Source organism: Pristiophorus japonicus, chromosome 19 (genome assembly GCF_044704955.1).
Source record: "Pristiophorus japonicus isolate sPriJap1 chromosome 19, sPriJap1.hap1, whole genome shotgun sequence".
NCBI classification, from domain to species: domain Eukaryota; kingdom Metazoa; phylum Chordata; class Chondrichthyes; family Pristiophoridae; genus Pristiophorus; species Pristiophorus japonicus.
The window spans coordinates 93,342,815-93,369,405 of NC_091995.1; the positions used below are offsets into that span (position 1 = coordinate 93,342,815).

At 53.1% G+C, this 26,591-nt stretch overlaps 2 protein-coding genes across 2 annotated transcripts in view; one reads left to right on the forward strand and one right to left on the reverse strand.

The window, feature by feature from the left end:
* ptprh (protein tyrosine phosphatase receptor type H) overlaps positions 1-5,240 on the forward strand; it is a 108,036-nt gene extending 102,796 nt beyond the window's left edge. Inside the window, exon 23 of the mRNA XM_070861830.1 lies at positions 2,117-5,240. Coding sequence (XP_070717931.1) covers positions 2,117-2,257 — 141 coding nt within the window. The 3' untranslated portion in view covers positions 2,258-5,240. The remainder of the gene's footprint in view (positions 1-2,116) is intronic.
* Positions 5,241-15,389: 10,149 nt separating this feature from the next.
* On the reverse strand, positions 15,390-22,024 carry LOC139230535 (pleckstrin homology-like domain family A member 2). Its single transcript, XM_070862370.1, has 2 exons — positions 21,177-22,024; positions 15,390-15,447 (listed from the first exon to the last, which is right to left on the reverse strand). The coding sequence occupies exon 1, from the start codon at positions 21,580-21,582 to the stop codon at positions 21,199-21,201; it is 384 nt and encodes a 127-aa protein (XP_070718471.1). The 5' UTR covers positions 21,583-22,024; the 3' UTR covers positions 15,390-15,447; positions 21,177-21,198.
* Between the last annotated feature and the right edge of the window lie 4,567 nt (positions 22,025-26,591).

The following is a 26,591-nucleotide window of genomic DNA, read 5'->3' on the forward strand; positions in this document are numbered from 1 at the left end:
GGAGGGGCAGTGCTGAGGGAGCGCCGCACTGTCGGAGGGGCAGTACTGAGGGAGCGCCGCACTGTCGGAGGGGCAGTACTGAGGGAGCGCCGCACTGTCGGAGGGGCAGTGCTGAGGGAGCGCCACACTGTCGGAGGGGCAGTACTGAGGGAGCGCCGCACTGTTGGAGGTGGCATCTTTCGGATGAGACGTTAAACCGAGGCCCCGTCTGTCCCCTCAGGTGGACGTAAAAAATCCCATGGCGCTAGTTCTCCCGGTGCCCTCGGGCCAATATTTATCCCTCAACCAACATCACTAAAACAGATGGTTTGCTACCGTAATTGGGAGATCAATTTAACAACAAGTTCGCTGTTGAGCATACGAACAATGAATGAGAACATAAGAACATAAGAAATATGAGCAGGAGTCGGCCATACGGCCCCTCGAGCCTGCTCCGCCATTCAATATCATGGATGATCTGATCATGGACTCAGCTCCACTTCCCTACCCGCTCTCCATAACCCCTTATTGTTCAAGACGGACAGGTAAAGACCATCTGGTCCATCAAGCCTGTCCCACACAATCCCAATACCTTGTGTATCACAACATACACACTCCACCCCAACCCTGTGAGGCAACGTTAATTGTGAGCACATCATCAAGCACTGTCCTCATCGGAAGCTTTGGCTTGGAGATCCGACTTAGATATTGATGTTTGATGTTCTTTGCGACTATCTTACGAAAGACTAAGATGGATTATCTGGGTCATACTCATATTGCTGTGTGTGGGAACTTGTGCGCAAATTGGCTGCTGTAATGTTTTCCACATTACAACAGTGACTGCAGTTCATACAGCGGCTGTATCTCAGGTGCTATAGAAATACAAACTCGTTCTTGCTCGCTAAGCCGCTGTGGGCCTAACCGGTTAAGCTTAAAAAGTTCCACAGCTCATTGTTCTACAACTCCGGGTTCCAGAGATTCAGGGGCTACAAGTTTTCCCGGGATGAAGGGCTTGTCTTATGAGGAAGGTTAAGCAGGTTGGGCCTGTACTCATTGGAGTTTAGAAGGATGAGAGGTGATCTTATTGAAACGTATCAGATTCTGAGGGGGGCTTGACAGGGTAGATGCAGACAGGATGTTTCCCCTCATGGGGGAGTCTAGAACTAGAGGGCATAGTTTCAGAATAAGGGGTTGCTCATTTATGATGGAGATGAGGAGGAATTTATTTTCTCGGAGGGTCGTGAATCTTTTGGAATTCTCTGCCCCAGAGAGCTATGGAGGCTGGGTCATTGAATGTATTTAAGGTGGAGATAGACAGATTTTTGAGCGATTAGGGAGTCAAGGGTTATGGGGAACGGGCGGGGAAGTGGTATTGAGGCCAAGATCAGATCAGCCATGATCTTATTGAATGGCGGAGCAGGCTCGAGGGGCCAAATGGCCGATTCCTGCTCCTATTTCTAATGTTCTTATGGTCTGTAACAAAGAGGGAAGTAGTCCAGCCCAGGGGGAAGTCTTGTTCGTGAGATGGAGCTTCTCTATAAGAATGAGGAAGAATTCAGCCAAGTGTCTGTCATTCTTCCCCATTTGTTCCAACTCCACGGTGAACTCGATAGCGCTCCCGTCGTAGAGCCCACTGCTCGAAGGCGGGTGTGCAGCGCAATGTGATTGGGGATACTCCGTGCGTTGAACTTTCATCTTTGGGAGTGGGGTCAAACCCAACCCAGACTGCTGGCTCCCACAGTCCTGATGTGGAATGGGTTTGGGTGGCTCAGCTTACTTCCCAGTGGAACTATCGGTTCACAGCTTAAAGGTGCAGAGAATGCCACACTACCCTCCCACAGCGGTCAGGAGGTTAGTTATTGTGGGAAATTGTAATGTCACTTTGGTACATTAGGGTTCTGAGGTTAGGGTCGAGATGTATTACGTGGACAGTGTAGAGGGAGCTTTACTCTGTATCTAACCCCGTGCTGTACCTGCCCTGGGAGTGTTTGATGGGACAGTGTAGAGGGAACTTTACTCTGTATCTAACCCCGTGCTGTACCTGCCCTGGGAGTGTGAGATGGGACAATATGGATGCCGTGTGCCATGTTGCAGTGTGTAACTACTCTAATTCTATGCCCGTTTTTCTGCTCTGTAGCCTCAGTACATCTTCCTGCACCAGTGCATGCTGGACACAATTCAAGTGAAGCTGCCCGAAGAATCCATCTACGAGAATCAACCGGATCTCATCTATGAGAATGTGGGCGCCCTCAATGCAGCGGAGAGGCGTCGCCCTTAGTGGGAGTCGGGCCCGCTCCTTGCTGCTGTGTGGCCGAGGATACAGGGTGCAATATGTCTCTAACTGTATCTGTGCCTTTACTCTGTGCTCCTAGCTCTCTGCTCCTGCCAAGGCTGCAGGTCCAGCCCAAAGTGAATCCAGTATCAACGTACCTCCTTCTTCCCAACGTCTCGGGCTGCATCATTCCATGTCTCCATTTGTGTCTCCCTCCCTCTCCCCCTCCATCTGTCCCTCCGTCTTCCCGTCTGTCCCTCCGACTGCCCCCCCCTCTGTCTCCCCCTTCCCCTCCGTCTCTGTACCCCCAGGTTCTGTGGGCTTCCACCGTTCCGCTCAGTCCCTTCCAACGGTGGTTTGTGCCGAGTTCCTGCGGGAGCGACCCGGGACCCTCCACACCCCGAGAAGCGGCCTCCTGGTTTTCACGCTGACACCCTGCGCTGCGTCACTGGGACTGGGATATGGCGAGAAAGCAGGACTTGGGGTACTGAGGTGAGTGATCAGCCATGATCATATTGAATGGCGGTGCAGGCTCGAAGGGCCGAATGTCCTACTCCTGCACCTATTTTGTATGTTTCTATGTCGGAATCCCTGAATGGCCCAGCGGTTTACGGCGGAGGCTACAGGCAAGGCTTTTATCCCAAACCTTTCTCCTCGGACTGCAGAGGGCCAGCCAGTCCCCGAGCCGGACCGAGAGCGTCGCCGGGCAGGGTCCGTGTTGGGGCCGCGCGGAGAGCAGTGGCGGAGGGTCAATTGTCTGGAGACTGTGATGCAGCGAAGGGAGGCCATGTGGCCCAGGGCTGGATTTACGGTTGGGGGGCTAATTCGGGCGCTAATGGCGACGGGGGCGGTAACTATAGCGCCGGGAACTGGTTAGCGACGGCAGCCAACAAATTGGGTTGCCGGGCCCTGAGAGCGGGGCGCAGCGCTAAGGGAAACGGTCCGCATTTCTCTCAGGGCGCTAGGCCGGGAGAGCAACTGAATATCCCGTGCTAAACTCCCGTGTCTCCGGGGCGCGGCGCTCCCGGGGGGCGGTACTGCTCCTGCGGCAGCGAATGTCCCGGCGGGGCGCTGGAAGCTGACCGTTTGGGCCGGGAGCCGTCCTCACGGAAACCCAGCCCCGAGCGTAGAAGTTAAATCAACAGTGGCATTGCCTTGAGCAGCCTTTCAAGAGAATACTCTCAGGGATACTCTTAAAACCAAAGCCGGTAAAATGAACGATGTTGTCGGGACTTTAGAGACACGGGTTGGCGTTTGCACAGGCCCGCCCGGCTTCAGCGGGTCATTGAATAGGGCGCGATGTGAAACGGCGCGTCCGATTGGCTGACAACGGGGCGCGTTGTGAAACGGGGCGTCCGATTGGCTGTCAACGGGGCGCGTTGTGAAACTGGGCGTCCGATTGGCTGCCAGTAGGGCGCGTTGTGAAACGGGGCGTCCGATTGGCTCTTAGTAGGGCGCGTTGTGAAACGGGGCGTCCGATTGGCTATCAACGGGGCGCGTTGTGAAACGGGGCGTCCGATTGGCTGTCAACGGGGCGCGTTGTGAAACGGGGCGTCCGATTGGCTGCCAGTAGGGCGCGTTGTGAAACGGGGCGTCCGATTGGCTCTCAGTAGGGCGCGTTGTGAAACGGGGCGTCCGATTGGCTGCCAGTAGGGCGCGTTGTGAAACGGGGCGTCCGATTGGCTGCCAGCAGGGCGCGTTGTGAAACGGGGCGTCCGAGTGGCAGTCGTCGAATTTGCCCCCCCCCTGTAGATGAACTTTGCCCCCCCCCCCCACTGTCCCCTTGGCTGGGTTCTCGCTCCTAACCCCCCCGCGTCTCTGAAGGTGTGACTGGGAGAGCCCGCAGGTGTGTGGTGTTGGGGTGTGGGGGGGGTCTGTACATGCGGCCAGCGGGGGGCGGGAACGGACCCTCCGGCTGATCCTCGCGCGCCGCGTTCAAACGCTCAACCGGCGCCGCCTCGCGCGCTCGCGGTGACCTGGCGGGGCTTTCGGAGACTGATTCCGGGCGGGCGCCTCCCTCCGTGACACCGCCGTGTGAGGGATTTGATCCAAGCCGCTTGACCGTCCGTGCTGGCAAATTAATGCCGCTCCTTCTCGACATGAACCACGGCCAGCGATCACACCGCGCGCCCGGTGCTCCTCGCGTTTCTGACTGAAATAATGATAACATTTTTTTTTTGTATGACCGTGTCTCTAATTCTGACCTGTGCACTCCCGTTAATATGTTGTTGAAGTGAATTCCATTGGGACGATGATTGACGAATGTTGGACTGCCCGTGGGGCCTGTGTCCCAGCTCCTGCCCCCCCGGGACCGGGTCCCACTGGGTCCACAGCTACTCGTTTCCAGTTTATAATCGTACAAAGCAATAAAGATAGAGTTTATTTAATGTAAATTGAGCCAGTCTGCTGTTAAATGGACAATTCTTGTCATGAAGATGAACCAGCTCGCAGTGAGTTGAGTGTCTGTGAGAGTGAATGTGTGTTGTGTGAGTGTGAGTGAGTTAGTGTTTGTGAGAGTGAGTGTCTGTATGAGTGAGTTAGTGTCTGTGAGAGTGAGTGAGTGTCTGTGTCTTTGAGAGTGAGTGAGTGAGTGTCTGTGAGAGTGAGTGAGTGTCTGAGAGTGAGTGTCTGTGAGAGAGAGTGAGTGTCTGTGAGAGAGAGTGAGTGTGTGTGTCAGAGAGAGTGAGTGTGTGTGTGTGAGTGAGTGTGTGTGTGTGAGTGAGTGTGTGTGTGTGAGTGAGTGTGAGAGAGAGTGAGTGTCTGTGTGAGTGTGTGTGTGTGAGTGTGTGTGTGTGAGTGTGTGTGTGAGTGAGTGTCTGTGTGAGTGAGTGAGTGTGTGAGAGAGAGTGAGTGTGTGTGTCAGAGAGAGTGAGTGTCTGTGAGAGTGAGTGTCTGTGTCAGAGAGTGAGTGTGTGTGTGTGAGTGAGTGTCTGTGTGAGTGAGTGAGTGTCTGAGTGAGTGAGTGTCTGTGTGAGTGAGTTAGTGTTTGTGAGAGTGAGTGTCTGTGAGTGAGTGAGTGTCTGTGTCAATGAGTGAGTGTCTGTGTGTCTTTGAGAGTGAGTGAGTGTCTGTGTCAGTGAGTGTCTGTGAGAGTGAGTGAGTGTCTGTGAGAGTGAGTGTCTGAGAGTGAGTGTGAGTGTGTGTGTGTATGTCTGAGAGAGTGTGTGTGTGTATGTCTGAGAGAGTGTGTGTGTGTATGTCTGTGAGAGTGTGTGTGTGTATGTCTGTGAGAGTGTGTGTGTGTATGTCTGTGAGAGAGTGAGTGTGTGTCTATGAGAGCAGTGTGGTGGCCTAGCCCAGCAGGCTGAGCGGCCCCCGACCTGCGAGCACCATTGGAGCAGGCCGGGAAGCGGAAGGAGCAGTGTGGTGGCCTACTCCAGGGAGCAGCATGTGCTGGAGCAGGAGAGCAACGGCAGCGAAAAGGGACACCACCAAGGTCCAGGTTGGTGATTGGAGCGTGGGCAGATACAGCAGGAGCAGCGAGATCGGGGCGAAGGAGCAACGGGAGAGTGTGGAGGGATGTGATCGGGGCCCAGGAGAGGCGAGAGTTCGGGGCCAGAGGCCCAGGGGCAGCACGGGCCAGCCCACACTGCGATATGTGCGCGCACTAGGTCCGTGCAGCAAAGCAGGTTTCCAGTTGTCCTGGTTAACCCTTGCCACTGGACCAAGACCTAGCTCTGTCAAGCCCGTGTGGTGGCTGGTGTGCAACGGCCACCACATGTTAAAAAAATGTGGCATCTTCCACCCTTCAGGATGTAGTTTGGGATCCGGAATATTAGGTCCTTCATTGAAACACCTGTGAACTTTTTGACATGGAAGCAAGTCATCCTCGATTCCAGGGACTGCCTATGATGATGATGAGAGTGAGAGTGAGTGTGCGTCTGTGAAGATGAGAGTGAGTATGTGTCTGCGTGTGTATCAGTGAGAGTGAGTGTATGAGAGTGTGTGTGAAGGTGAGAGTGAGAGTGTCTGTGAGACTGAGTGAGAGGTAGAGGACGAAAGTGCTAGGGGGAAGAAATTCGTCCGCGGCTCTGTTGCAGCGTTAATTCAGGCGGGGTGGTACTTTTAGCTTTGAAAATGTTTGCGCCTCCTGCCCAGAAATTCCTCAGAATCGGTCAAAGAGCTGACAAAGGGCGCTAAATCAGCCGTTGTACTCCAGAACTGGGGGGACGATAACAAAAGTTTGGTCGGTACAATTTGCGGGCCCATTGCGTATGCGCGGAACACCGAATTAGATCCCGGGAAAGGCCGAGTCTTAAAGACGCAGCACAGTAACACAACCATGACGATATAACGAGCATGGTGGATAGAGGTGTACCGATGGATGTGGTGTATTTAGATTTCCAAAAGACATTCGATAAGGTGCCACACAAAAGGTTACTGCAGAAGATAAAGGTACGCAGAGTCAGAGGAAATGTATTAGCATGGATCGAGAATTGGCTGGCTAACAGAAAGCAGAGAGTCGGGATAAATGGGTCCTTTTCGGGTTGGAAATCGGTGGTTAGTGGTGTGCCACAGAGATCGGTGCTAGGACCACAACTGTTTACAATATACATAGATGACCTGGAAGAGGGGACAGAGTGTAGGTAACAAAATTTGCAGATGACACAAAGATTAGTGGGAAAGTGGGTTGTGTCGAGGACACAGAGAGGCTGCAAAGAGATTTAGATAGGTTAAGCTAATGGGCTAAGGTTTGGCAGATGGAATACAATGTCGGAAAATGTGAGGTCATCCACTTTGGGGAGAAAAAACAGTAAAAGGGAATATTATTTGAATGGTGAGAAATTACAACATGCTGCGGTGCAGAGGGACCTGGGGGTCCTTGTGCATGAAACTCTTTTAGGAGTAAACAAAAAACATTAAACCGTGCCCCCCGATCTGGGGGAAACACCAACATTTACAATGCCCTTTTTTTTTGGCACAAAAAACATATTTTTTCTCCAAGTGCCCCCTATAAAAGGGGAGGGGGGCACTAAAAGCACCGGCAATTAAAACATGAATCCCAAAAAGTTAGTTTGAAGGTGCAGCAGGTAATCAGGAAGGCGAATAGAATGGAGTACAAAAGCAGGGAGGTCCTGCTGCAACTGTATAGGGTATTGGTGAGGCCGCACCTGGAGTACTGCGTGCAGTTTTGGTCACCTTACTTAAGGAAGGATATACTAGCCTTGGAGGGGGTACAGAGACGATTCACTAGGCTGATTCAGGAGATGAGGGGGTTACGTTATGATGATAGATTGAGTAGACTGGGTCTTGACTTGTTGGAGTTCAGAAGGATGAGGGGTGATCTTATAGAAACATTTAAAATCATGAAAGGGATAGACAAGATAGAGGCAGAGAGGTTGTTTCCACTGGTCGGGGAGACTAGAACTATGGGGCACAGCCTCAAAATACGGGGGAGCCAATTTAAAACCGAGTTGAGAAGGAATTTCTTCTCCCAGAGGGTTGTGAATCTGGAATTCTCTGCCCAAGGAAGCAGTTGAGCTAGCTCATTGAATGTATTCAAATCACAGATAGATAGATTTTTAACCAGTAAGGGAATTAAGGGTTATGGGGAGCGGGCGGGTAAGTGGAGCTGAGTCCATGGCCAGATCAGCCATGATCTTGTTGAATGGCGGAGCAGGCTCGAGGGGCTAGATGGCCTACTCCTGTTCCTAATTCCTATGTTCTTATGACTGTTTTCAAAACCACTTGTTTCCGCCCGCACCGTTATGTCTGTCTGCCGCTGCAAACTGGGAGGCTCACGAACCGTGCTGTGTGTAAACCTTACACTGACTATGACCTCCCAGGGAAGCACTTCCTCATGTCTTTAAGTAGCCGCCAGTTACTGACTCTGCAAGCCCAGACCCACTGGTTTTCCAGATGTTGTTCTCGGCGGGCGCTCAATGAGGCGTCGCACCGAACTTACCGACCGGGGCGCGAGCGTGGGTGTTGCACCAGGAATACGTCAAGATCGGAGCGATCGTCAGCAGCCGGGTGCTAGCGGTTTGCGCCCCTGGGGAGCCGCTAATGAATTTTCCGTCGGGGCAGTAAACGGTCGCTAACCTCTGACCCTCCCATTAATGCCCCCTCTGGCCGCTAACTGAGGCGTTAGGCAGCCGAGAATCCAGCCCATGGAGTTTGCGAGTGAGCGAGAATGCGAGTGAGTGAGTGAATATAAAAACCAGTACTGGTGAGTGTTTGTGTGTGCGTCTATATCTTTGGCAGGATATGTGGGAGTTTCAATCCCACATCCTATCTACCACTGCATTTGATTTCGTCCCTCTGCCCCTATCTCTGCCCCATTGCCCCTGAAAACCCCTCCGTCCCATGTCCCTGAGCCCCTCTGTTCAATAACCCCCTCCTCGATGTCCCTCTACTGCTGATACGTCCACCATTTTGCCGGCTCCACGTGCTCCCTATCCCTCGGTGCTTCACATGAAGCGGAAGTGCTGAAGCAGCTGGCTGAAAAACGAGAGCATGAAAAGGAAGTGCTTCAAAAAGCTATTGAAGAAAACAATAATTTCAGGAGAATGGCAGATGAGAAGCTGACCACCAAGATGGAAGCCAACAAAGAGATCCGTGAAGCCAAACTGGAGCGCTTACCAGAGAAGGAAAAGTGGATGGAAGAAGTGAGGAAGAGAAAGAGATTAAAGAAACTGAAGACTAATTCCTGAACTTGTCCTCTCTTTTTTGTTTGGAATTTGAGGGTTTTTTCAGACATCCAAAGATGTGTTTTTTTTATGGCCAGTGTGTTAATTGAAACTTAACATTTGTAATAATACTAAAGTGTGAAACTGAGAGCCAAAAAGCTGATCAGAGGACAAGGAAGGAAGACTTGTATTTTGTATACTTTCCATCTTTTGTAAGCATTCTTACGGGTTTTTTCCTGATGTAGATACTTTGAGCTCCTGCATCTTTTTTTCTACTAGTAGTGAATTGAATGGGATTGTTGATTCAGATTAGAGTCCCTTGTTCAATGTATAATTTCCAGCATGTTTTACTGATGTTACATATCTAGTCTACAAGTGTGTAACTGTATAAAGCTGCCTAACCTGTTGCATCTGCCTTGACTTCAATAAAACTGCACTGAACAGTCCGCCCAGACTATGGGCTCAGCCCTCTGGAGTGTGGCTTAAACCCACAGCCTCCTGAGTCACGGGCAAGGCTGACCTCTAGTGTGGAAGGAGAGTATTACAAGTAGACCATTTCCACCCAACACTTAGCAATCATCACACAGACCCACACACACAAACAGACAGAGACAGACATACACAAACATTCACACACACACACACACACAGACAGACACACACAGATACAGACGCGCACACACCCACACACACAGATACACAGACAGACACACACAAACACTGGCTAATCAATTAGCAGACGAGAAAGATTACTGGCACAAACTGCATCAGTCTCACCCTCCATCATCGTAGGCGGTCCCTCGTATCGAGGATGACTTGCTTCCACTCCATAAAGGGATGAGTTCACAGGTGTTTCAATGAAGGACCTAATATTCCGGATCCCGAACTACATGTTGAAGACTGGAAGATGCCTGTGTGTGGATTTTTTTAACGTGGGGTGACCGTTGCACACCAGCCACCACACGGGGCTTGACAGAGCTAGGTCTTGGTCCAGTCGCAAGGATTAACCAAGACGACTGGAGACCAGCTCTGCTGCACGGACCTAGTGCGCTCACATATCGCACAGTGTGGGCTGGGCCATGCTGCCCCTGGGCCCTCGCCTCTCCTGGGCCCCGATCACATCCCTCTACGAACTCTCGCCACTCTTTCGCCTCGACCTCACCGCTCCTGCTGTACCTGGCCACACTGCAGTCAGCCATCGCCATCCTGCAGCAGCACGCGCTGCTCCCTGCAGTGGTCTCTGCCTGCCGATGGTCTTGCCCTCCAACCCTGCATTCACACACACTGGCCTCAGCTCCTCAGCCAATCGCGTCTCCTCGTCACAGAGCACCATTGATTGGCTTGCTGAGCCCACCTGGCTGCCTCCACGGCAACGGCAGGAGCTGGCCATTCGCAGATTGTCTGCCCCGTCATACCTGTGGGCCCCACACCTGCATTGCAGCCAGCCCCGGCCAAAGCAATCGTTAGGTCAGGTCGGCTCGGTATCACCAGGGGGCGTCTCCCTTAACCCTTTTGGTGCCAAGACCAATTAAAACTCAGTCGTAAATCATTGACTTGCATTTATATAGCGCCTTTCATGACCACCAGCCATCTCAAAGTGCTATACAGCCAATGAAGTACTTTGGAGTGTAGTCACTGTTGTATTGTGAGAAACGTGGCAGCCAATTTGCTCCCACAAACAGCAATGTGATAATGACCAGATAATCAGTTTTTGTTATGTTGATTGAGGGATAAATATTGGCCCCAGGACACTGGGGATAACTCCCCTGCTCTTCTTCGAAATCTGACATGGGATCTTTTACATCCTCCCGAGAGGGCAGACGGGGCCTGGGTTTAATGGCTCTTCTGAAAGACGGCACCTCCGACAGTGCGGCGCTCCTACAGCACTGCACTGGGAGTGTCAGCCAGGATTATGTGCTCAAGTCTGGAGTGGGACTCGAACCCACAACCTTATGACTCAGAGGCGAGAGAGAGAGCGACGCACTGAGCCACAGCTGGCACTGTAATACATGCTGTAATGTATTTTAACCAGCCACGCACGGCACCTTCCTATATCGGCTGCAGCGAGGGCGGAAACATTTGTGCATTGCTCCTCTCTTGATTGTTGCCAACGACGGACGGGAGCCTGCTGTTCAATCCTTGTGGGATGGAGGAGGTTAATTCCATTCATCCAAAGGCCAGCCTGTGAATGGCGGGGCTGTGGGGAAGCGAGCAAGGGCCAATGTGGGTGGCAGGGAATAGCTGCATTTCTTTATTTAGTCTCTGACTGGCTGAGCTGACCCAGTCTGGTGTCCGATGTCTCCCACTCTCAGGGATACAGTTTCCTCCCCCTGAATTTCCGTTGTGCGGGACAGGGCGATCGGCTTAACCCTTTTGTGGTTCCTTGGGAATGGAGGGGAACCCATCGCCCGACCATCCAGTCTCTCTCCACTGCTTCCCGGATTTAGCCAACCTCAACCCTGTAGGGCAGGTAGAAGGAAGACTTGCATTTATATAGCACCTTTCACGACCTCCGAATAGGATCAGGAGGCCGTTCAGCCCCTCGAGCCAACTATATAGGAACAGGCATGGGCAGAGGAAACATTTCAAGGACACCCTCAAAGCCTCCCTGATAAAGTGCAACATCCCCACCGACACCTGGGAGTCCCTGGCCAAAGACCGCCCTAAGTGGAGGAAGTGCATCCGGGAGGGCGCTGAGCATTTCGAGTCTTATTGCCAGAAACCAAGCGCAGACAGCGGAAGGAGCGTGCGGCAAACCAGACTCCCCACCCACCCTTTCCTTCAACTACTGTCTGTCCCACCTGTGACAGAGACTGTAATTCCCATATTGGACTGTTCAGTCACCTGAGAACTCACTTTTAGAGTGGAAGCAAGTCTTCCTCGATTCCGAGGGACTGCCTATGATGATGATAGGAACAGGAGGAGGCCATTCAGCCCCTCGAGCCTGTTACATAGGAACAGGAGGAGGCCATTCAGCCCCTCGAGCCTGTTACATAGGAACAGGTGGAGGCCATTCAGCCCCTCGAGCCTGTTACATAGGAACAGGAGGAGGCCATTCAGCCCCTCGAGCCTGTTACCTAGGAACAGGAGGAGGCCATTCAGCCCCTCGAGCCTGTTACATAGGAACAGGAGGAGGCCATTCAGCCCCTCGAGCCTGTTACATAGGAATAGGAGGAGGCCATTCAGCCCCTCGAGCCTGTTACCTAGGAACAGGAGGAGACCATTCAGCCCCTCGAGCCTGTTTCATAGGAATAGGAGGAGGCCGTTCAGCCTCTCGAGCCTGTTACATAGGAACAGAGGGAGGCCCATTCAGCTCCTTGAGCCAACTATATAGGAACAGGGGGAGGCCATTCAGCCCCTTGAGCCTGTTACATAGGAATAGGAGGAGGCCATTCAGCCCCTTGAGCCTGTTACCTAGGAACAGGAGGAGGCCGTTCAGCCCCTCGAGCCTGTTACATAGGAACAGGAGGAGGCCATTCAGCCCCTCGAGCCTGTTACATAGGAACAGGAGGAGACCATTCAGCCCCTCGAGCCTGTTTCATAGGAACAGAGGGAGGCCCATTCAGCTCCTTGAGCCAACTATATAGGAACAGGAGGAGGCCATTCAGCCCCTCGAGCCTGTTACATAGGAACAGGAGAAGGCCCGTCGAGATAGTTCTGCCACTCAATCATGGCTGATCTGTCACACAATCCCATTTAGCCATCTTTGCATCATATCCCTTGATACCCTTACCCAACAAAAATCTAGCGATCTCATTCTTGAAAGCTTCAATTGACCCCCCAGCATCCACAGCCTTTTGGGGGGAGAGAGTTCCAGAATCCCACTTCCCTTGGGTGAAGAAGTGCTTCCTGACATCACCCCTGAACGGCCGGGCTCTAATTTTAAGGTGATGCCCCCTTGTTCTGGACTCCCCCCACCAGAGGCAATAGTTTCTCTCTCTACCCTGTTGGATCTTCTTGTGATGTGTATGGCGCAATAAAACACTGCAGCTCAGTTATCAACCAAGCCTCTGCAAGGCCCAGGAGACACGTTGCTATGGTAACGGCAGCATGTTAGGTGAAGAGAACCAGGAACTGACAGCCATCAGGTGACATTTGCTTTGCTTTCTTTATGGTTCTAAGTGCCTTCAACCGTTAAACCTGGAGAGATAAGTACAGCAAAAGCCACAGGAGCGAGGCCAACCTTTGACCTTAGCAGCTCAAGTGAGAGGCCCTTGGCCTATAGCGGGCCCACTGAACGTCAACAGGGCAGCTCGGACTCTATGTCAGCCGTGGCTCAGTGGGCAGCACTCTCGCCTCTGGGTCAGAAGATTGTAGGTTTAGGTCCCCACCCCAGGGACTCGAGCACAAAAATCTAGGCTGGGGGAGCGCCACACTGTCAGAGGTGCCGTCTTTCGGATGAGGCGTCAAACCGAGGCCCTGTGGACGTAAAAGATCCCATGGCCACTATTTCGAAGAATAGCAGGGGAGTTATCCCCGGTGTCCTGGGGCCAATATTTATCCCTCAACCAACATCACTACAACAGATGATCTGGTCATTATCACATTCGCTGTGTGTGGGAGCTTGCTGTGCGCAAATTGATGTTTCCCACATTACAACAGTGACTACACTCCAAAGCGCTTTTGGACCTCCGGTGGTCGTGAAAGGCGCTATATAAATGCAAGTCTTTCTTATTTCAGGGTGGAATGGCCCGCTGCGTTCACGGATGAGGGTTTGACCACTGGCTGGATGTAGGACGTCAGCTTTGGCGGTTACATAATTAGCCCCTTAAACCTATCTTGACATTTTACGCCGACATTCAGACTCCAACGACAGCGCCACCTACCATGGCTGATCCCAAAATCGTCAAATCTGTCCTGGAGGTTCCATCTTATGACCTCGTATCAGAGAATCAAGAGAAATTTACAGCACGGAAGGAGGCCATTTTGGCCCATCGTGTCCGCGCCGGCCGACAAAGAACTACCCAGCCTAATCCCACTTTCCCGCTCTTGGTCCGTAGCCCTGCAGGTTACGGCACTTCAAGTGCACATCCAATTACTTTTTAAATGTGGTGAGGGTTTCTGCCTCTACCACCCTTTCAGGCAGTGAGTTCCAGACCCCCACCACCCTCTGGGTGAAGACATTTCCCCTCAAATTCCCTCTAAACCTCCTACCAATTACTTTAAATCTATGCCCGCTGGTTATTGACCTGTATGCTAAGGGAAATAGGTCCTTCCTATCCACTCTATCTAGGCCCCTCATAATTTTATACACCTCAATGAGGTCTCCCCTCAGCCTCCTCTGTTCCAAAGAAACCAACCCCAGCCTATCCAATCATTCCTGGTAGCTAAAATTCTCCAGTCCTGGCAACATCCTGGTAAATCTCCTGTGTTCCTCCTCCTTCCAAACCGCCCCGCCCCCACACTCCCACCATTGGTCGCCCAACACACCCATCCTCATGGAGCCCCGCCCTCTCACGGCCAATCAGAAGGCAAACAGACTCTTCATTGCCCCAGTTGGATGATTCATGCCAAACATCCTTTATCCAATATTTGATATTTGTCTCACAAAAGGTGTTCAAGGAATTTTTTTTAAGCACAATTTATTAGCCTTTTTTCCCCATTCGTTCACGGGATGTGGGCGTCGCTGGCAAGGCCGGCATTTATTGCCCATCCCTAATTGCCCCTTGGAGAAGGTGGTGGTGAACCGCCATCTTGAACCGCTGCAGTCCGTGTGGTGAAGGTGCTCCCACAGTGCTGTTAGGGACGGAGTTCCAGGATTATGACCCAGCAACGATGAAGGAACGGCCGATATTTCCAAGTCAGGATGGTGTGTGTGACTGGGAGGGGAACGTGGAGGTGGTGGTGTTCCCAAGCACCTGCTGCTCTTGTCCTTCTAGGTGGTAGAGGTCGCAGGTTTGGGAGGTGCTGCCGAAGAAGCCTTGGCGAGTTGCCGCAGTGCATCTTGTAGATGGTGCACACTGCAGCCACGGTGCACCGGTGGTGGAGGGAGTGAGTGTTGAAGGTGGTGGATGGGGTGCCGATCAAGCGGGCTGCCCTATGATTTTTCTGTGATTCTATTTATCACCCGGGTGGCGGGTCACGGCAGTGTCCTGGAGATGAACCTTTAATCCCTGGAGACTCTGGGGCCAATCCTGGAGGGTTGGCAGAGCGAGGGCTGATTGCTGGGGTGTAGTTCTGAGCTGGACTTGCCGAAGGCTGACTTTCTAAAAGGATCGAATCGACACGGACAGTTCCGACCAGCCAGCTCAAATCTGATTTTTTTTTAGCGAGGCAAATATTGCTGTGATCCAACCAGAATGGAGCTGCCTGTTTTCTGAAGACTTGCAGCAAGGGATGTTGAGGCGAGTCAGTCACCGTCCCCGACTCTCTCCGTCGTCTGCTCTACAATTGGGCGGTTTTGGCCGAAGTTGGAGTTAACGGTGAAGCTGGTGATTACAGGCCAGTGTTAGGTCTGAGGTTCTGGGACACAGCTACTTGGAAACACCCTGAGCCAGAGAGACCCCCCCCCCCCCACCCATCGGTCCCAACATCGAGCGTGCTTCGAAAATCTGTCCCGTTGGCAACCTGGAGAGACGGGGAGAAGAAACACGTTGGCACTTCGTTTACAAATACTTTTGTTTATCTGTAAAACATGCAAATCAAATGCCCCCTTATTACAGGGGCACTAAAACCGACAATTTAAATAAATTAAACTTTAAACTTTAAACGGTCAAATTAAAATTTGGTTGCCGGGGCTGACGATGCACTCCAGTCCCTTCGGCGCCCACCTCTCGTGGAAGGCCGCGAGCGTACCGGTGGAGCACTTCATGTACAACAACAAAGAACAACTTGAATTTATACAGCGCCTTTCACGACCACGGACGTCTCAGAGTGCTTTACAGGTGTAATTAGTACGCAATGTGAGCCTCACGACCTCACAGCCTCGCTACTGGCCCGTGCTACGCCTTCCCTTGGGTCTTGTCCACCTCTGAGCTCCGACCTCTTCGTTCCTCCACCCTCTTCTTCTGATCTCCGGACCTCAACCTCGGCACTGGACCAAGACTGTGCTCCGTCAAGCCCGTGTGGTGGCTGGTGGGCAACGGCCACTCCACGTTAAAAGAATTCACGCACAAGCATCTTCCACCGTTTAAACTGAGTTCACCAGTCACCTGAATAATCGTTTTTAGAGTGGAAGCAAGTCATCCTCGACCCCAAGGGACTGCCTATGATGACGATGACAGGTGTAATGTGTACCCCTGTGAGTATGCTCACGGGTTGGTCGAGCTGTTGAGTTGGGAGTGGCTTAGCCAGTCACGTGATGTTCACAAGACTCAATAAAACCCCAGCCAGTTGGGTTAGGGGGATCCACAATGGGGCAGGTGGTTGTGAGCTTGGTGGATGAACTGGCCTGCGGTCGGACAAGGACATTATGTGCGCGTACAAGCTGGAAAGTCCTAGAGTCATGTGAGCTTCGAGACCAGAATGCACAGCTCCGTTGCACCTGTAACTGTTGGCCACCCATGAAGGTTTTGGACGAGCCTGTCAAACAATCATGCTGTTGGTCTTCCTTGATAAGATGCAACATCCCCACCGACACCTGGGAGTCCCTGGCCAAAGACCGCCCCAAGTGGAGGAAGTGCATCCGGGAGGGCGCTGAGTCTCGTCGCCGAGAGCATGCAGAAACCAAGTGCAGGCAGCGGAAGGAGCGTGCGGCAAACCAGTCCCACCCTCCCTTTCCTCCAACCACTGTCTGTCCCACCTGTGACAGAGACTGTAATTCCTGTATTGGACTGTTCAGCCACCTGAGAACTCACTTTTAGAGTGGAAGCAAGTCTTCCTCGATTCCGAGGGTCTGCCTATGATGATGTTGGTCTTTCTGACCTGGTGCCAGTTTTACGCTGTGAGGTAACACTGCTTGTTTCCTGTTGTGAACCACTCAACCAAAACTCTGCCCCCGTATCCTAACTTGCACCAAGTCTTATTGAAAGATATAAGATACTGAGGGGGGCTGGACAGGGTTATCTGCAGAGAGGATGTTTTCCCTCGTGGGAGAATCTAGAACTAGGGGGCATAGTTTCAGAGTAAGGGGCCGCCCATTTAAAACAGAGATGAGGAGGAATTTCTTCTCTGAGGGTTGTAAATCTGTGGAATTCTCTACCCTAGAGAACTGTGGAGGCTGGGTCATTGAATATATTTAAGGTAGCGATAGACAGAGTTTTGAAGGATAAGGGAGTCCAGGGTTATGGGGAGTGGGCAGGGAAGTGGAGTTGAGGCCAAGATCAAATCAGCCATCATCTTATTGAATGGCGGAGCAGGCTCGAGGGGCCGAATGGCTGACTCCTGCTCCTATTTTTTATGTTCTTATCGCCACCGTTGTCTGTACCTGGGCTGAGATCTACCTCCGAGCGCTGCTTGATGTCCGAGCTATCTCACTGCTCACCCACAGCATTTGCTCTGTCTGATCTTGTTGGCAAGCAGAGCCTTGCGCTGACACAGCGGTTCAATTCAAAATCCCAGGCTTAGACACATTCCAATCCGCACTCGATTGCTGAGGATTACACCGGGGATCAGTGTGAGACTGTGGATTTAAACAAATAACCACAGACGCACATTTCATTCCCAGGCTCGTTATTCTCTCTTAATTGTGTTAGTGTCAACTCTGGCTCAGTGGGCAGCACTCTCGCCTCTGAGTAAGAAGGCTGTGGGTTCAAGTCCCTACTCTATGGACTTGAGCACAAAAATCCAGGCTGACACTCCAGTGCAGTGCTGAGGGAGCGCCGCATTGTCGGAGGGGCAGTGCTGAGGGCATACTGCACTGTCGGAGGGGCAGTACTTAGGGAGCACCGTACTGTGCTGTTGGAGGGGCAGTACTGAGGGAGTGCCGCATTGTTGGAGGGGCAGTACTGAGGGAGCGCCGCACTGTTGGAGGGGCAGTACTGAGGGAGTGCTGCACTGTCGGCGGGGCAGTGCTCAGGGAGCGCCGCACTGTCGGAGGGGCAGTACTGAGGGCATACTGCACTGTCGGAGGGGCAGTACTGAGGGAGTGCCGCATTGTCGGAGGGGCAGTACTGAGGGAGCGCCGCACTGTTGGAGGGGCATTACTGAGGGAGTGCTGCACTGTTGGCGGGGCAGTGCTCAGGGAGTACCGCACTGTCGGAGGGGCAGTACTGAGGGAGGGCCACACTGTCGGAGGGGCAGTACTGAGGGAGGGCCACACTGTCGGAGGGGTAGCACTTAGGGAGTGCCGCACTGTCGGAAGTGACATCTGCCAGATGAGACTAGGAGTATTTGATGGAGCAGTGTAGAGGGAGCTTTAGTCTGCATTTAACCATAGCTGTACCTGATCTGGGAGTGTTTGATGGGCTTGTGGCTGCCCAACTGGAAAAAAGTACGTAAAGACAATCCAGTTACCAAATGGAGCTATAATATAATCACATAAGTTTCACAGGAGCAATTATCAGACAAAATTTTACACTGAGCCACAAAAGGAGAGAACAGGACAGGAAAGGGGTAGGTTTTAAGGAGTGTCTTAGGGAGGGAGGTCTGGGGCTTTGGGCCCAGGCGGCTGAAGGCACGGCCACCAATGGTGGAGCAATGAAAATCGGGAGATGCGCAAGAGGCCGGAATTGGAGCAGTGCAGCGTTCTCGGAGGGCTGGAGGAGGTCACAGATAGAGAGGGGCGAGGCCATGGAGAGATTTGAACATAAGGTAGAGGAATTTAAAATCGAGCTGTTGCCAAAGCCAATGTAGGTCAGCGAGCACAGGGGGTGATGGGTTAGCGGGACTCGGTGCGAGTTAGGACACGGGGCAGCGAGCACAGGGGGTGATGGGTGAGCGGGACTCGGTGCGAGTTAGGACACGGGGCAGTGAGCACAGGGGGTGATGGGTGAGCGGGACTCGGTGCGAGTTAGGACACGGGGCAGTGAGCACAGGGGGTGATGGGTGAGCGGGACTCAGTGCGAGTTAGGACACGGGGCAGCGAGCACAGGGGGTGATGGGTGAGCGGGACTCGGTGCGAGTTAGGACATGGGGCAGTGAGCACAGGGGGTGATGGGTGAGCGGGACTCGGAGCGAGTTAGGACACGGGGCAGCTGAGTTTTGGATGAGCTGATGTTTACAGAGAAGCAGCATGGGAATGGTCCAGGCTCGAGGTAACAAAGGCATGGATGAAGGTTCCAACAGCGAATGAGCTGAGGCAAGGGTAGAGACTGCCTCAGGACATCACAAAATGCTTTACAGCCAATGAAGTACTTTTTTGGAGTGTAGTCACTGTTGTAATGTGGGAAACGCGGCAGCCGCTTTGCGCACAGCAAGCTCCCACAAACAGCAATGTGACAATGACCAGATCATCTGTTTTTTTGTTATGTTGATTGAGGGATAACTATTGGCCCCGGGACACCGGGGATAATTCCCCTGCTCTTCTTCTAAATAGCGGCCGTGGGTTCTTTTATATTCACCGGAGAGAGCAGACGGGGCCTCAGTTTAATGTCTCATCCGAAAGATGGCACCTCCGACAGTGCAGCGCTCCCTCAGTACTGCCCCCTCCGACAGTGCAGCGCTCCCTCAGTACTGCCCCCTCCGACAGTGCGGCGCTCCCTCAGTACTGCCCCCTCCGACAGTGCGGCGCTCCCTCAGTACTGCCCCTCCGACAGTGCGGCACTCCCTCAGTACTGCCCCCTCCGACAGTGCGGCGCTCCCTCAGTACTGCCCCCTCTGACAATGCGGCGCTCCCTCAGTACTGCCCCTCCGACAGTGCGGCGCTCCCTCAGTACTGCCCCTCCGACAGTGCGGCGCTCCCTCAGCACTGCACTGGGAGTGTCAGCCTAGATTCATGTGCTCAAGTCCCTGGAGTGGGAACTTGAACCCAGAACCTTCTGACTCAGAGGCGAGAGAGAGAGAGAGAGTACTGCCCACCGAGCCACTGGCTGGCAGTCGGGCTCGGATTCCTGACGGCGGCTCCCGAGGGTCTGCGACTGGGGGAATCTGTAAACAAGCGGCAACTGCCGCTGACGGGCTCAGCTTTGACGGACAAGCGCCAGGAACGTTCTGATTGGAGAGACTCTGCGCCCAAAATTTGAGCTTGTCTTCTCTCTTTCAGGGGTGCTAACCGACCAGCACCTTCTGAGTTAATTTTTTTTGGCTGGGAAGGTCCTCTCGCTTTATCGGAGATTATTCCCCCGCTGCTGACTGGATCCTGGCAACAGACAGTTGAATGCTCCCCAGCAACGCGGGTCTTCTCGCCCACAGGGCGGTTGCTACGCAGCGTGCGTGGCTTGGCCGCAATCCACAAGTACCTTGGGAGCAGGAGTCGGCCATTCGGCCCCTCGAGCCTGCTCCGCCATTCAATGAGATCACGGCTGATCTTTGACCTCAACTCCACTTTCCTGCACAGTCCCCATAATCTCTTGATTCCCTTAATATCCAAAAATCTATCGATCTCAGCCTTGAATATACTCAACGACTGAGCCTCCACAGCCCTCTGGGGCAGAGCATTCCAAAGATTCACCACCCTCTGAGTGAAGAAATTCCTCCTCATCTCAGTCCTAAATGGCCAACCCCTTATCCTGAGACTGACCCCTGGTTCTAGACTCCCCAGCCCGGGGGGAAACACCCTCCCTGCATCTACCCTGACAAGCTCTGTAAGAATGTTGTATGTTTCAATGAGATCACCTCTCATTCTTCTAAACTCTAGAGAATATAGGCCTAATCTACTCAATCTCTCCTCATAGGACAATCCCCCCATCCCAGGAATCAATCTGGGGAACCTTCGTTGCACTCCCTCTATGGCAAGTATATCCTTCCTTGGGTAAGGAGACCAAAACTGTACACAATACTCCAGGTGTGGTCTCACCAGGGCCCTATATAATTGCAGTAAGACGTCTTTACTCTTATAGGTTGGTTAAACTGGGGCCCTGTCTGCTTTCTCAGGTAGACGTAAAAGATCCTACAGCATTATTTCGAAGAAGAGCAGGGGAGTTATCCCCGGTGTCCTGGGGCCAGTATTTATGCCGCAATCAACATAGCAAAAAGCAGATTATCTGGTTATTATCACATTGCTGTGTGTGGGAGCTTGCTGTGCGTAAATTGACTGCCGCGTTTCCCACATTACAACAGTGACTACACTCCCAAAGTACTTCATTGGCTGTGAAGCGCTTTGAGACGTCCATTGGTTGTGAAAGGCGCTATATAAATGCAAGTCTTTCTTCTTTACTCAAATCCTCTTGTAAATCCAGCTGTTGTTGTCTTGGGGCCTTGGGCACCCCCCATCTCCCCACGGCACGCACTCGTACCACCACCCCCCCCCCCGGCTTTACCTGCCGTGCCGCGCCGGCGAGCTCACGAGGCCCAGCCCCGCCACCTCCTGGCCGGCCTGCACGCGCGGAATTCCCGCACGGCCTGCTCGTTCTGGAAGGCCACCAGCGCCATGGTGATGGCCGCGTTCCAGGCGGTGCCGGCCTGGCACCGGAAGTCGATCTCCCGCCGGTCGGTGGTGACGATGGTGAAGTAGACGCGGGCCCCCTTGCGCTCCACGCACTCCAGCTTGCGCACGCGCTCGAAGCTCAGCTCCTTGCGCCCCCGGCCCTGGCCGTCGCCAAACAGCAGGCTCTCTTTGGTCAGCGTGCAGTGCTTCTTCTTCCAGAGCTGGAGCAGGTTCTCACTCCGTTTCTCCAGCTCCCCCTCTTTGATTGCTCCTGTGGATGTCTCGGACGGTCCCTTCATCTCCCAACTCGTTACCTCGCTCACGCCCGACAAAGACTCTGGATTCAGTCCGGACAAGGCTGTTTCGTTGCGTTAACAGGTCTGTTGATAACCTCTCTCTCTCTCTCTCTCCATTCCTCTCTCACGATCCGCTCTGCTGATCTCCCATTCAGCTGCCTGTAAGTGGGTCAGTCTCAGAGAAGGCAGCTGATCAAGGCTCCTCCTCCTCCTCCTGACGTCGGCAGAAAACTAACAAGGGGACTCCCACTTTCTTAACTCTTTCAGGTCCACATTGGCTGCAGTTGTAAAGCTGTGCGGTACTATCGCTGCTTCCCCCGACTGATGTTGCCTGGGAAGGAGCTGGGTGAACAGGAACCGATTGTAAAGTATTTGCTTCATGGGTTCTTTGCTTCATAGCAACACATTGCTATTAAGAACTAGTTGGTTTATTAGCAAAGGTTTAACAATCATACTACACATTACCAGTTCATCCACCAGGCTCACAACCACCTGCCCCATCGTGGATCCCCCGAACCCAACTGGCTGGGGTTTTATTGAGTCTTGTGAACATCACGTGACTGGCTAAGCCACTCCCAACTCAACAGCTATACAACTATTTTAGTGTAAACTGTAAATCAAGTGTCTCCTGATTAAAGGGGCATGAAAAGCGACAAATTTAAACATATTAAACTTTAGACATTAAGGATCAAATTAAAATTTGATTGCCGGGAGTAATGATGCACTCCAGTCCCTCCGGTGTCCACCCCTCGCGGAAGACCGCGTGCTCAACAGCTCTACAAACCTGTGAGCATACTCACAGATGCATACATTATACCTATCAAAGGCTTTTCATTTAAAACTGAGAGGCTGAAAGCTCCAAGCCTTCAAGTGCCAGCCGCAGCTCAGTGGGTAGCACTCTCTCGTCTCTGAGTCAGAATGTTGTGGGTTCAAGTCCCACTCCAGGTACTGGAGCACAATAATCTAGGCCGACCCTCCCAGTGCAGCGCTGAGGGAGCGCCGCACCTTCGGAGGGGCAGTACTGAGGGAGCGCCGCACTGTCGGAGGGGCAGTACTGAGGGAGCGCCGCACTTTCGGAGATGCAGTACTGAGGGAGCACTGCACTGTCGGAGGGGCAGTACTGAGGGAGCGCCGCACTGTCGGAGGGGAAGTACTGAGGGAGAGCTGCACTGTCGGAGGGGCAGTACTGAGGGAGCGCCGCACTGTCGGAGGGACAGTACTGAGGGAGCGCTGCACTGTCGGAGGGGTAGTACTGAGGGAGCGCACCACTGTCGGAGGGACTGTACTGAGGGAGAGCTGCACTGTTGGAGGGGCAGTACTAAGGGAGCGCCACACTGTCGGAGGGACAGTACTGAGGAAGTGCTGCACTGTTGGTGGGGCAGTACTGAGGGAGCGCCGCACTGTTGGAGGGGAAGTACTGAGGGAGCGCTGCACTGTCGGAGGAATGGTACTGAGGGAGCACTGCATTGTCGGAGGGGCGGTACTGAGGGAGCGCCGCACTATCGGAGGGGCAGTACTGAGGGAGCGCCGCACTGTTGGAGGGGCGGTACTGAGGGAGTGCTGCACTGTTGGAGGGGCAGTATTGAGGGAGCGCTGCACTGTCGGAGGGACAGTACTGAGGGAGCGCCGCACTGTCGGAGGGGCGGTACTGAGGGAGCACCGCGTTGTTGGAGGGGCAGTACTGAGGGAGCGCCGCACTGTCGGAGGGGCGGTACTGAGGGAGAGCTGCACTGTCGGAGGGGCGGTATTGAGGGAGCGCTGCACTGTCGGAGGGGCAGTACTGAGGGAGCGCCGCACTGTCGGAGGGGTGGTACTGAGGGAGCACCGCACTGTCGGAGGGGCGGTACTGAGGGAGCGCTGCATTGTCGGAGGGGCGGTACTGAGGGAGCGCCGCGCTATCGGAGGGGCAGTACTGAGGGAGCGCCGCACTGTCGGAGGGGCAGTACTGAGGGAGTGCTGCATTGTCGGAGAGGCGGTACTGAGGGAGTGCCGCACTATCGGAGGGGCAGTACTGAGGGAGCGCCGCACTGTCGGAGGGGCGGTACTGAGGGAGTGCTGCACTGTCGGAGGGGCAGTATTGAGGGAGCGCTGCACTGTCGGACGGGCAGTACTGAGTGAGCGCCGCACTGTCGGAGGAGCGGTACTGAGGGAGCACTGCATTGTCGGAGGGGCAGTACTGAGGGAGCGCCGCACTGTCGGAGGGACAGTACTGAGGAAGTGCAGCACTGTCGGAGGGGCAGTATTGAGGGAGTGCTGCATTGTCGGAGGGGCAGTACTGAGGGAGCGCCGCACTGTCGGAGGGGCAGTACTGAGGGAGTGCTGCACTGTCGGAGGGGCAGTACTGAGGGAGTGCTGCACTGTCGGAGGGGCAGTATTGAGGGAGGTGCCGTCTTTCGGATGAGACTTTAAACCGAAGCCCCGTCTGCTCTCCCTTGACTCTATTTCGAAGAAGAGCAGGGGAGTTCTCCCCGGTGCCCTGGGGCCAATATTTATCCCTCAATCACCATCACTAAAAAGATTATCTAGTCATTATCACATTGCTGTGCGCAAATTGACTGCTGCGTTTCCCACATTACAACATTGACCGCACTTTCAAAAGTACTTCATTGGCTGTAAAGCGCTTTGGGACGTCCTGATGAAAGGCGCTATATAAATGCTTCCAGCTTCCCTTCACGTTTCTGCAGCTCCTCATTGCTGAATAATTGCGTTTGAAACCAGCCGACTGTGACCACGGGTGGGAAGGAGTTACTGAGCCTGATGGAGAGAGAGAGACCCAAAGATATGACCGGCTCATCCATCAATGCCGTGAGACCGAGGCTGAAGTCTAACTGGGGCCTCACAGGGAGAAAAGTTAAGAGGATGAAATCCAAACACAGATGGATAATTGTAAGCCGAAAGCTTACAGCCTCTCATCGCTGGCTGGTCATTTAATTTGGCCGTTAAGCCATGTAAAGTCAGATGTTCACTCTAAACCCAAAGCTCCATTTCCCCAGGGAGGGGACTCGAGGCCCAGCTCCGTGTAATCCCCAGGCTTGCATTGCTCAAGACACGAGCTATTATACAGCAGGAAAGCTCAGCCCTTTAATCAAAAGGCAAGCTTTTGTGTTTTAAGTGAAGTTGACAGCAGGGCGGCCAATGCACCCAGCTGGGGAGGGTGGGCAGGCGGGGGGCAGCAAAGAGGCACGGTTCAAACCCCCAGCGCTCTGGATCCTGCATCCAGCTCCCCACTAGTCCTCGTCATCCCAACTGGTTCACTGACCCATCCCAAGGGCTGGCCAGCCAGCAAAGTTAGGAACGTAAAGTCAACGAAGCTCAACGCAAGCTTGAGCAGCACGTCATCTTTCGTTTAGGCACTTTACAACCTTCTGGACTCAACATGGAGTTCAACAATTTCAGACCGTAACCTCTGCCCATATTGTCCTCCCATTCCAACTTTTTTTTTTTAACTCCCCCCCCCCCCCGATCTTATGTTTTTTTGTCTCTCTGTTTCCCGTGGCAGCTGGTAATTATCCCGCCATTCATACCCTATCTCGACTAATCTTTTTCGAACTTCTGCCATTACCATCTCCAGTCGGCCCATCATCCCAGAAATGGCCATGTCTCAGTAGGTAGCATTCTTGCTTCTGAGTCAGAAGGCTCTAGGTTCAAATCCCACCAAATGAACACAAACATCTAATTGATACTTCAGTGGAGAGAGGAAGCTGCATTTTACCCGGTAGCATCGCAGAGTGGTCCAAGGCGCTAGATTTAGGCTCCAGTCATTTCGATGGCATGGGTTCGAATCCCACCGCTGCCAGCGGTAATTTTGGGGATCAAGGGGTATGGAGACAAAGCAGGAAAGGGGTACTGAGGTGAATGATCAGCCATGATCTTATTGAATGGTGGTGCAGGCTCGAAGGGCCGAATGGCCTACTCCTGCTCCTATTTCCTATGTCTCTCCTGCCTCCCACTCTATCACAGACTTTCCCTTTTGTTCTTTCCTCCCCTCCCCCTTCCAGCGCTCCTGAAGAATCTGTTGCATTTCGAACACTTCTGACAAAGGGTCGCTGACCCGAAACGTTAACTCTGCTTCCTCTCCCCACAGCTGGCGCCTGACCCGCCGAGATTTCCAGCATTTTCTGTTTTTATTGCGGGTTCCAGCTTCTGCGGTATTTTGCGTTTGCGTTGTTGCAGGACCATAAGGCATCAGCCGTGGCTCAGTGGGCGGCGCTCGCGCCTGTTGAGTCAGAAGGTTGTGGGTTCAAGCTCCGGGGACTTGTGCGCATAATCCAGGTTGAAACTCCCAATGCATCGGAACACAGAAATAGGCCATTCGGCCTAACCAGTCCATGCCGGCGTTTATGCTCCACTCGAGCCTCCTCCCATCTTTCCTCATCTAACTGCATCAGCATAACCCTCTATTCCCTTCTCCCGCATGTGTTTGTCTCATCATCACAGGTGGTCCCTCGGGGTCGAGGATGACTTGCTTCCACACTAAAAATCAGGTGACCGATGAACTAATTTTAAACAGTGGAAGAAACATAGAAAATAGGTGCAGGAGTAGGCCATTCGGCCCTTCGAGCCTGCACCACCATTCAATAAGATCATGGCTGATCCTTCACCTCAGTACCCCTTTCCTGCTTTCTCTCCTGATCCCTTGAGCCGTAAGGGCCATATCTAACTCCCTCTTGAATACATCCAATGGACTGGCATCAACAACTCTCTGCGGCAAGGAATTCCACAGGTTAACAATTCTCTGAGTGAAGAAGTTTCTCCTCATCTCGGTCCTAAATGGCCTACCTCTTATCCTAAGATTGTGTCCCCTTGTTCTGGACTTCCCCAACATCGGGAACATTCTTCCCGCATCTAACCTGTCCCGTCCCGTCAGAATCTTATACGTTTTTGAGATCCCCTCTCATCCTTCTAAACTCCAGTGTATAAAGGCCCAGTTGATCCAGTCTCTCCTCATATGTCAGTCCAGCCATCCCTGGAATCAGTCTGGTGAACCTTCGCTGCACTCCCTCAATAGCAAG

Bases quoted from the DNA above. Each gene is read 5' to 3' on its own strand.
- LOC139230535 (XM_070862370.1), bottom strand. From the start codon at position 21,582: ATGAAGGGACCGTCCGAGACATCCACAGGAGCAATCAAAGAGGGGGAG.